The sequence below is a fragment of the Notolepis coatsorum genome (genome assembly GCF_963971535.1).
Source record: "Notolepis coatsorum genome assembly, chromosome: 6".
Lineage (NCBI taxonomy): Eukaryota > Metazoa > Chordata > Actinopteri > Aulopiformes > Paralepididae > Notolepis > Notolepis coatsorum.
The window spans coordinates 148,528,106-148,540,497 of NC_140170.1; the positions used below are offsets into that span (position 1 = coordinate 148,528,106).

The 12,392-nt window shown below is 39.5% G+C and overlaps 1 protein-coding gene across 4 annotated transcripts in view; it reads left to right on the top strand.

Moving 5' to 3' along the window:
* The window catches only part of chl1b (cell adhesion molecule L1-like b), a 154,981-nt gene that overhangs the window by 125,262 nt on the left and 17,327 nt on the right, over positions 1 to 12,392 (top strand). For all 4 annotated transcript variants that reach the window (XM_084316863.1, XM_084316865.1, XM_084316864.1 and 1 more), the window contains one exon: positions 3,646 to 3,825. In XM_084316863.1, coding sequence (XP_084172989.1) covers positions 3,646 to 3,825 — 180 coding nt within the window. The remainder of the gene's footprint in view (positions 1 to 3,645; positions 3,826 to 12,392) is intronic.

The window sequence follows — 12,392 nt, forward strand, 5'->3', positions numbered from 1 at the left end:
AAAACAGCAATAAAAAGTCAAACATTTTCTTTTTGTTGCTTTATTCCATTAATGCGACAAACTGTGTGCTATAAGTATAAAGTATAATAAATTACTTTGGGTATGCAATTGTCAGGCGTTTTATGCTAAATGTGGGGTATGCTTGGGGATAACTATATAAAATGTTATACAATGTGTTACCTTCATTTTAAGGGTAAATTGGTTTTGCGGCTCCAGAGGAATTTTATTTTGTGGGACGGGGAAAAAATTGCTCTTTTGATAGTAAAGGTTGCTGACCCTTGGTCTAGTGTGTTCATTAGATAGGTGAAATCCTCTTTCAGTGCCTCTGTGCCTGTTTTCTTAGGCAGTTAGCCTCTGGTATGCGTGCCATTAGCGTTAGCCACGCTTCTATGCCTCTTTTCTTTTGGAAAGAATGATACAATTTCTTTTTAATTATAATAATTTTAGATTATTTTTTTGCAACGGCTCCTTTCGATCGATTAGTCGACTATTCGACTAATCGGGGTCAGCCCTAACTGATTGTAGTGCTAATGAGATGTATGCACATAATTGTAATACCAATATGTACAGTGATACAGGTATGAAGACAGTATGGTCGTAGTCATACTGGCCACCAGCGTAACTAGTAGATAAGGGATGTACAGATATTAGGGATGCCCCGATCACGTATACCGATCACCGATCGTCTATGAGCCATATCGGCCAATACCGATACCGGCCGATAATTAAATATATACTTTATTTTGTATTTTTTATAAAATATATATTATATAATTATACTTGTAGTTGTATTATCTGCGAGACATTGCCACCACGCAACAAGTCAAAATGCTTGCTATCTGCAAACAGCTCCACTGTCTGTGGGTATACTCTGCTTTGGTCAAATCACATTCAGCATGCCCTCAGCACGGTATATCTGCGGCTCTGCAGATATACCCTACTCCCTCAGCTAGCCCCTTTTGTGACTGCGATGCAAGCCAAGAGCTCGAATACGCATCGAATCAATGTTATAATAAGACATTGATATCAGGAGCTATCTGTAGCTACTGCTAGCCAGCTAGATAACGTTAAGACAACGCCTCAGTGAACTATTTAGTTTACTGGGACATTCCGTGTAAACAGGGAGCTAACGTGAGCTAACGTGAGCTACCGAGCTAACGGAGGTATCATGCACTACTAGACTATTGCTGGAGCATTTGTTGATATCAGGAGCTATCAGTAGCTCGCCAGCTAGATACTGTTAGACAATGCCTCATGTATTAAACTAAAAGTGAATAGTTGACTGGGTCGTTTTGTTTAAACAGTAACGATAGCTAGGTAGCTAACGTTAGCTCACGGAGGTCCATGCACCAGACTATAGCAGACTGCCGGAGGCAATAGGAGCCTCTTGTTGACACGGGTGCGGGAGTGGCAGGGGAGGAGGGGGAGGGGCCATGCGCTGCAGCTCTGTGTGTCTGAGAGCGAAGTCAGCGAGTGAGATCTCCGCTAAGAATTGGATCATGGGGGAGCTCCAGTAGCTCACCGCATATCTCGGCGCTATTTCTGCGTCGGGGAAAACCGTGCTGCGTCACGGATCTGGTGGACTCCGAGTTCGATTCCCGGACCCGCCGTCATTTGCCAGAATGTCTTCCCCTGATCTATATCCCGTTTCACCCTGTATCTGTCGGTCATGCTTGACCAGAAAAGCAATAAACGCTAAAAAAAAAAGTTAAAAAAAAAAAGAATTGGATCATGTTTTTCGATCGGTTTTCACGATCGGCGAAAATAAAGCATTATCGGAATTCACAGATCTCATATTTATACTGAATATCGGCCGATACTGATCGCTGGCCGATCGATCGGGGCATCCCTAACAGATATAGATATAGTATCTACTAGGGATGCTCGATATTGGCTTTTTTACCGATACCGATATTCCGATATTGTCCAACTCTTAATTTCCGATACCGATATCAACCGATATCAACCGATACCGATAAATGCAGGGTTTCCCCAACCAAAAAGCTGAATAATTTCAGGTAACTAATAATTTCACTGGATATATGTATAACAAATATTGTTATTGTTTTTTTTTTTTTTTAACCGATACCGATATTTTCCGATATCACATTTTACTGCCGATATCGGCCGATAATATCGGTCGGCCGATAATATCGGACATCCCTAGTATCTACAAATTAGGGCTGTCCCCGACTAAGGATTTGGATGGTCGACTATGATTGGCCAAAATTTGCCGTTAGTCGACTATTGGTAAAAAAAAAAAAAAAAAGGGATTAGTCGACTAATCGACTAATAGGGGTCAGCAGGTATGTACAGGCAGGTGGATATATATATACGTATATAGTGAGGATAAATATACATATACGGTATATACAGCATTTAGGGCACAACGTTTTGGTCTGTAAGGCATTCGTCAGGTGCTTGTCGTTTGTCTAACACATGCTTCTCAGTGAGGGACACAAATCATTGTGTCCTTCTAATTGGTCGACGTTAGGTCTGAGCACGAGGACAGGAAACTTCAGGTCAGGCTTGTGTCCAATGTCCCTGTGCGTCCTGATCGTAGCCAGGCCCGTGCTGACCAAGGCACTGAGTGTGTCACGGTCTGTTAAGGTCCAGTATCGTCGAACCCATTCCATCCTCCTGAGCACAAGCTTCAGTCCCAGGGGAAACCATCCATTCCAACAAATGTTTGTGTGTGTGTGTGTGTGTGTGTGTGTGTGTGTGTGTGTGTGTGTGTGTGTGTGTGTGTGTGTGTGTGTGTGTCTGTGCGTGCGTGCGTGCGTGCGTGCGTGCGTGCGTGCGTGCGCGCGCGCCTACCCCATGCTTAAACAAGAGCTAGCTACAATGAGGCTAACAGCTAACTTCCAGCTGCATTACCCGGCTAATTGAGTTTGATTTCATGGCTGCACAAGAGGGCCAAATGTCACACTGTATTTCAGAAGTAGGGTGAGGTTTTCATTGTGCCAGCAGCACCATAAAGCTGACGGACTCTTTGAAGTGAGACGCTTTTTGAAGCCCTCCCCTTAAAGGTAGTCGTGTGTGAAACGCGGAGGATAACGCAGCCAGCTGTCAGCGTGGCATCACCCGACACCAGAGGAATCTCTATGCGGCTTTGCACATCTGTTCCAGGGGCCGCAAAATTCGACTTGATAGAGCGGTCATTCCCCATCATATTTACATTCTTGAATAACCCAGAGACGTGCTGCCTCGAGAATGTTTGATAATGGTGCCACGGATGTCGGTGTGGATTTGGTGAACGAGACAGTGAAAGTTGACGGGATAAAGGTGTCGTTTTGGATGAACGTTCCAGCGGCACGTCGGTTTGAAAACTCTCTCGTGAGTCTCACGATCAACGGCAGACATTTTGAGATTTAGTTCACATGTCACCGGTCTCATAGGAATGGATTATAATATCATCAGCCAGATTTGTCATTAGGGACAGCCAGGATGGGCTAAACTAACTTGCATGCAAATTACACATTAGAGATGTAGATTGTTTTGAAAAGAGTCGATCCATCATAACGTCCCCAAGGACAGTGCAGTAAAAAAAACTCTCCCAACTCACTTTCTATGATGGAGAAACTCCTCCACCCAGAACCGGATTCTCCTCGACTAATTCCTCCGTTATCTCTTGTGTGTTTTAAGTGAACGACACCGAGGAGGTGGGGATCCTGCAGACGGTAGATGTCACTAACCGGGAAACCAGGAAGTGGATCCTCCGCGACCTGGAGCCTTTGAGCAAGTACAAGTTCTACCTGCGTTCCTGCACCGCGGTGGGGTGCGGCCCCGCTGTCAGCGAAGAGTCTACCACTACCCCAGAAGCACGTGAGTTACATAGGGGCCCAGGCTGGGGGCGGGGGGGGGGGGGGGGGGGGGGGTGAGATGGAGGGGTTGGGTTGGGTAGAGGAATTGGTGATGACTGTGGGTTTTAAAGGGGGGCTGAAGAGGTCGTGCAGAATCCAGTGTGAAGTGGAGTAGATGACTAAGCCGTTTCGGGCCTTGTGAAACAGGCACGTGAGAACTCCAGGAATATGATACGGGCCTCTGCAGCTGGGCTTTTCATATCTCTATAGGAGTAATTTTTTGTGGATAAACAATTTCATATGGGTGTGATATAGGTATTCATTTGTCACTGTCATGAAAGAGCAAGTGCTTATTGATTTTGAGGCAGAATGTGAACTATGGGGACAATCAACAGAGAAAGAGAATTGCTTTGAGTAGGGGAAACAAGGTTTTTATATTGAATTGTGTAATCAGAAGAAAAATGAATTGGTAGGTACGTAATCGTAATGGCCTTTTTGCATGTAATATTTTCTTTTCAATTATATTATATGTCATTCATTTTCTATTTTCTATTGAGCGCATGGTATCATGGCTCAACAGGCTCAAGCTCAATTCAAGTGTCTATGAGAGTGTAGATTAGGGTGCCGGGGCGGGGTGATAACGTTCAAATGAAAAATGGGAAAATACACTTGACTTACATGCGTGTCAGTAGAATGGAGTGCAAACAATAGCTATACTGAGCAAAATTGTATCACTGTCGTTTATTTTTCATTAAAATGATTATGAATCATAAAAACACCATTCTTCCAGTCAAAGGCAGCATGTAGTTCAGCATCCGTGACAGAGAAACAAAACTTTTTAAATCAGCAGGTATTGACTTATTACATCTTTGTTGCTTTTTATGTAATGCTGACTGGAGGAATTCTCACAGGAACAGAAACTAATTTAGAAGAGTTTGTTTATATGCATATCAAAAAGACCCGGAGGTTAAGACTGTGGTAGGGCTTTCAATTCGGCGAGTAGTGAATTGTAGTGGAACGGATCTCCCTGTTACATTTGTTTGTTTGAGGGGGAAACAGTTCAGATTTGAGCACAACGACGCCAGTCACTCACGCCGAACGCAGCATCACGTCTGCCTTGTTTGTCTGCGCTTCGCAGCCCCATGTTCATTTATCAAAGCCAAACATTTTATCTTTTCTTTTCCACAACTGAAAACCATGTGCCGTATGCTTGCTTTGCTCTTCCTCCTTGCTCTTCCTCCCCCTTTAGACATTAGCTCGGGTCCTACTAATCACCCCAAAGTACCAGAAAATACCAGAAAATACCCCAAAATACCCCACAGTATAACCCAAAGTACCAGAAAATACCAGAAAATACCCCAAAATACCCCAAAATACCAGAAAATACCAGAAAAACCCCAAAATACCCCAAAGTATACCCCAAAGTACCAGAAAATACCAGAAAATACCCCAAAATACCCCAAAATACCAGAAAATACCAGAAAATACCAGAAAATACCCCAAAGTATACCCCAAAGTACCAGAAAATACCAGAAAATACCCCAAAATACCCTAGAATACCCCAAAGTATACCCCAAAGTACCAGAAAATACCAGAAAATACCCCCAAAATACCCCAAAATACCATAGAATACCCCAAAGTATACCCCAAAATACCAGAAAATACCCCAAAATACCCCAAAATACCCCAAAGTATACCCCAAAGTACCAGAAAATACCAGAAAATACCCCAAAATACCCCAAAATACCCTAAAATACCCCAAAGTATACCCCCAAAGTACCAGAAAATACCCCAAAATACCCCAAAGTACCCCAAAGTATACCCCCAAATACCAGAAAATACCCCAAAGTACCCCAAAGTATACCCCAAAATAACCCAAAGTACCCCAAAATACCCCAAAGTACCCCAAAGTATACCCCAAAATACCCCACAGTACCCCAAAATACCCCAAAGTACCCCAACATATCCCAAAATAAAAAACAAAAATGTGCACATTTTGTGTAATAGTATAATAGTGTGTAATAGTGTAACAGTGTAATAGTGTAATAGTGTGTAATAGTGTAATAGTGTAATAGTGTGTAATAGTGTAATAGTGTGTAATAGTGTAATAGTGTGCTAGTGTGTAATAGTGTGCTAGTGTGCTAGTGCTTAATAGTGTAATAGTGTAATAGTGTGTAATAGTGTAATTTTGTGTAATAGTGTGTAATAGTGTAATAGTGTAATAGTGTAATAGTGTGCTAGTGTGTAATAGTGTAATAGTGTGTAATAGTGTGCTAGTGTAATAGTGTAATAGTGTAATAGTGTGTAATAGTGTAATAGTGTGCTAGTGTAATAGTGTGTAATAGTGTAATAGTGTGTAATAGTGTGTAATAGTGTGTAATAGTGTGTAATAGTGTAATGTTGTGTAATAGTGTTTAATAGTGTAATAGTGTAATAGTGTGATAGTGTGTAATAGTGTAATAGTGTGTAATAGTGTAATAGTGTGTAATAGTGTAAGTGTAATAGTGTGTAATAGTGTAATAGTGTAATAGTGTGTAATAGTGTAATAGTGTGCTAGTGTAATAGTGTAATAGTGTGTAATAGTGTAATAGTGTAATAGTGTGTAATAGTGTGTAATTTTGTGTAATAGTGTAATAGTGTAATAGTGTAATAGTGTGTAATAGTGTAATAGTGTGTAATAGTGTATATTACACTATTACACACTATTACACTATTACACACTATTACACTATTACACACTATTACACAAAATTACACACTATTACACTATTACACTATTACACTATTACACACTATTACACTATTATATTATTACACACTATAACACTATTACACTATTACACACTATTACACTATTACACTATTACACACTTACACTAGCACACTATTACACTATTACACACTATTACACACTATTACACTATTACACACCATTACACTATTACACACTATTACACTATTACACACTAGCACACTATTACACTATTACACTATTACACTAGCACACTATTACACACTATTACACTATTACACTATTACACTAGCACACTATTACACTATTACACTATTACACTATTACACACTATTACACTATTACACACTAGCACACTATTACACTATTACACCATTACACCATTACACACTATCACACACTATTACACTAGCACACTAATACACTATTACACTATTACACACTATTACACTATTACACACTAGCACACTATTACACTATTACACTATTACACACTATTACACTATTACACTAGCACACTATTACACTATTACACACTATTACTCTATTACACACTAGCACACTAGCACACTATTACACTATTACACACTATTACACACTATTACACTATTACACTAGCACACTATTACACTATTACACACTATTACACTATTACACACTATTACACTATTACACACTATTACACTATTACACACTAGCACACTATTACACTATTACACACTATTACACTATTACACTATTACACACTATTACACTATTACACACTATTACACTATTACACACTATTACACACTAGCACACTAACACACTAGCACACTATTACACTATTACACACTATTACACACTATTACACTATTACACACTATTACACTATTACACACTAGCACACTATTACACTATTACACCATTACACACTATTACACACTATTACACTATTACACTATTACACACTATTACACTATTACACACTATTACACTATTACACTATTACACACTAGCACACTAGCACACTATTACACTATTACACACTATTACACACTATTACACTATTACACTAGCACACTAGCACACTATTACACTATTACACACTATTACACTATTACACTATTACACTAGCACACTATTACACACTATTACACACTATTACACTATTACACTAGCACACTATTACACTATTACACACTATTACACTATTACACACTATTACACTATTACACACTATTACACACTATTACACTATTACACACTATTACACACTATTACACTATTACACAAAATTACACTATTACACTATTACACACTATTACACTATTACACACTATTACACTATTACACTATTACACACTATTACACTATTACACTATTACACACTATTACACTATTACACTAGCACACTATTACACTATTACACACTATTACACTATTACACTAGCACACTATTACACTATTACACACTATTACACTATTACACACTATTACACTATTACACTATTACACACTATTACACACTATTACAATATTACACTATTACACACTATTACACTATTACACAAAATTACACTATTACACTATTACACACTATTACACACTATTACACTATTACACTAGCACACTATTACACTATTACACACTATTACACTATTACACTATTACACACTAGCACACTATTACACTATTACACTATTACACTAGCACACTATTACACTATTACACTATTACACACTATTACACTATTACTATTATTATCCTGGAGTGTTGACCGGAGTGTTGGACGTCCCGTGACGAAGGCCGGGAGGTTGCGACCCCCTCTGCGTGCCCCCCTGTCTCCGGAGGTCTCGTAGTGGTGACCGGAGTGCCGGATGTCCCGCGATGATGTCGGGGAGTTCGTGACCCTCTCTGCGCCGCCCCCTATCTCCCTGTCTCCGGCTGTCCCTGAGCAACGACCGGAGTGTTAAATGTCCCTTGACTAAGACGGGGAGGACGTGACCCTCCTTGCGCCGCCCCTGTGCCTCAAATAGATTGCTATCAGCTCTATCTTTAATCTTTCAAAATGTTCAGTTGCTATCGCTATTAGCTCTATCTTTAATTTTTCAAAATGTACAGTTGCTATTGCATGCACTCATCTGTGTTCCACTACACACATGAGTGCATGCTTACCAACTGTCCGTCTGCAACACTACTATCACCAACATCTAAGAAGGGAGATCCCCCCTTGAATGGCCCTTCTAAGGTTTCTCTCCTCCACACTGCCTGTGGAGCTTTTTTCCCTATTGTTAGGTTTTAGTGAGTTTTCCTTACCTTCGTGTGGGGTATGTCTGGGAGTGCTTGCATTCTTTCATTTATTTGCATCCATCTAAAAATGTTTGCACCTTATGGTGTTCTTGTTCTGTTCTTGACTTATTGTTATGTTTTCTTCTTGACTTGTTTAAAGAAGATCTGTACGGCCCATGGGGACATTAACGTGTGTTGTCGGGCCCTATAAATAAATTTGATTTGATTTGATTTACACTATTACACTATTACACACTATTACACTATTACACACTATTACAGTATTACACGATTACACGATTACACACTATTACACTATTACACACTATTACACTATTACACAAAATGTGCACATTTTTGTTTTTCATTTTGGGATATGTTGGGGTACTTTGGGGTATTTTGGGGTACTGTGGGGTATTTTGGGGTATACTTTGGGGTACTTTGGGGTATTTTGGGGTATACTTTGGGGTATTTTGGGGTATTTTCTGGTACTTTGGGGTATACTTTGGGGTATTTTAGGGTATTTGGGGGGTATTTTGGGGTATTTTCTGGTACTTTGGGGTATACTTTGGGGTATTTTAGGGTATTTTGGGGTATTCTCTGGTATTTTCTGGTACTTTGGGGTATACTTTGGGGGCATTTTAGGGTATTTTGGGGTATTTTGGGGTATTTTCTGGTATTTTGGTGTATACTTTGGGGTATTTTGGGGTATTTTCTGGTATTTTCTGGTACTTTGGAGTATACTTTGGGGTATTTTGTGGTATTTTGGGGTATTTTCTGGTATTTTCTGGTATTTTGGGGTATACTTTGGGGTATTGTAGGGTATTTTGGGGTATTTTCTGGTACTTTGGGGTATACTGCCCTGTCAAGGCAGACCGCAGTAACTCAAAAAAAGTCAGAATTGAGTTATGAGTGAAATTGAACTTGTCAATAAATGTTTTATCTTGTGACCAAGTTTCAGATGTTAATGTCGCTCAGTTTTGGAGATATGGGGTTTTAAAAACTGCAGTAACTACAAAATCAAACTCAAAAACCAGGCAGACCGCAGTAACTTCCAAACAGTGAAAAATGGCTTTAAAGTGTTTTGACTTGCCATCCAAAATGTGTTATACGTAGATAGATGATAGTACCCAGATTTAACATGTATTAATGAAGTAATCTTTAGGCATACAAAAATATGACATAATTATTTTAATTAACCACCAAAAAGCAGATACTGCACTCTGCTGCACAGTTCCCTTAAATAATTATACAGGTAATGTACAGGCAAAGTGCAGTAACTTCAAATACAATGTTGTTTTCCCTCCAGCTTTCATAACTTAACCTAGCCATTTTGAAAATGAAATTTAACACCTGAATATATTGGAATGATGATGATCCAAATAAAATGGCTAGGTTAAGTTATGAAAGCTGGAGGGAAAACAACATTGTATTTGAAGTGACTGCACTTTGCCTGTACATTACCTGTATAATTATTTAAGGGAACTGTGCAGCAGAGTGCAGTATCTGCTTTTTGGGGGTTAATTAAAATAATTATGTCATATTTTTGTATGCCTAAAGATTACTTCATTAATACATGTTAAATCTGGGTACTATCATCTATCTACCTATAACACATTTTGGATGGCAAGTCAAAAAACTTTAAAGCCATTTTTCTCAGTTTCACTTTTTTGAAGTTACTGCGGTCTGCCTTGACAGGGCAGTATACTTTGGGGTATTTTAGGGTATTTTGGGGTATTTTCTGGTATTTTCTGGTATTTTGGGGTATACTTTGGGGTATTTCAGGGTATTTTGGGGTATTCTCTGGTATTTTGGGGTATACTTTGGGGTATTTAAGGGTATTTTGGGGTATTTTGGGGTATTTTTTGGTATTTTCTGGTACTTTGGGGTATACTTTGGGGTATTTTGGGGTATTTTCTGGTATTTTCTGGTACTTTGGGGTATACTTTGGGGGTATTTTGGGGTATTTTCTGGTATTTTCTGGTACTTTGGGGTGATTAGTAGGACCCATTAGCTCTGATGATACATACTGTAAGTGCATTAAGCGTGTGTATTTCTGTCTGTGTGTGATTGAAACCATTTCTCGCTGTCTGCTTAGCTATGCATTGCCCTTATTTTTTTGCTCTCCAGCTTCTACAACGGTTTCCACTATCCACACCCGTATGTACTGTAGATCTCTGTTTTAAAAACCTAACAGCAAAGCAGACCACATGTAGATCCTATATACAGTATGGCAAGTCATACCTACACATACAGGTGCTGATACTATGGACAATATACTTAGATAGAGACTAACCCTTACTCAATTATATTTATATTTTTTAGAATAGTGTGTTCCATATTTTCTTTTGAAATCGTTGCTGTGTGTGTCGGTATGACACTTGCCAAAATATGTTTTTTTTTTTCTTTTTTTTACGTAGATCAGTTGTGATTGCATGGGTAGATTTAACATTAAAATAAATATATATATAAAAAGGTTGATGAACGGGGCTCAGGCGGCATTTGGAGTCTGAAAGGACTGAGACACATTCAATTTCCTGAACGCAAGACAGCGGCGATGCAGACAGTCTCCTCAGCTGTGATAATTGACCTTGTCTGCTGGTCGCCCTTGCCATCAGCAGAGAGCACTCTCCTGCTTCCTTTCATTAGCAAAATGTCAACTCCTTTTAAATTTTTCTCTATAAAGTTTGTAGTTTCCTCTACAACATGCAGTGATAATGAGTGGCCTAATTATAAATGCATATTAATCTGAACTCGTTAGCCACTCTGTAAATTAATATTGACTTGTATCCCAGTAACAGCAGGCACAGCGCCACATGCGTTACAGACTAAACAAACGTCGTTTTAGGAGCCATATCTGGGCGACCAGGCATTCTTTCAACCTTCCCTCCGGCTATGGCCTCGACGGAAACTTGGATTCAAAATTGTTTAGATAGGTGTTAAAAAGTCAAGATCACACAAATTGAAGTCTTTGATCCCAATAAGATATTTAAAACATACTATATTTGTATTATTCACCAAACTATATCATTTATAGACCTCTTATCAGCCTAATTTGCCATACCACATACTTTTGGATGGCGTTTAATCCTGGCGTGTGCTATGCTGTTGCATTACCATCTAGCTAACAGGCCTACTATATTCTCCCCTCTCTCTTCACTGCCTGTAAAACTGACCAAACTCTTGCTGAAGATGAAATGCCCACCGACGCAATTTGTCTCACTGTTGGAAGTTGTCAAGTTGATGAGTTACTAATCTTAGTCCTGTAGCCTGTAGTTGACAATTGCATGTGCGCTAACTCCGTGAAGCTAGAAGCTAGCTTTCTGTCCTCCCTAGTTGAAAATCGCATGTGCGCTAACTCAGAGAAGCTATAAGCTAGCTCTCCGTGTTCTCTAGGTGAAAGTAGCATACGCTAACTCCGAGAAGCTAGAAGCTAGATCTCTGTGCTCCCTAGTTGAAAATAGCATGTGCACTAACTCAGAGAAGCTAGAAGCTAGCTCTCCGTGCTCGACTCGACTGATAATCACAAGATCTGTCTTTCTTTTCAGGCCAGTCAACCTCCCCCT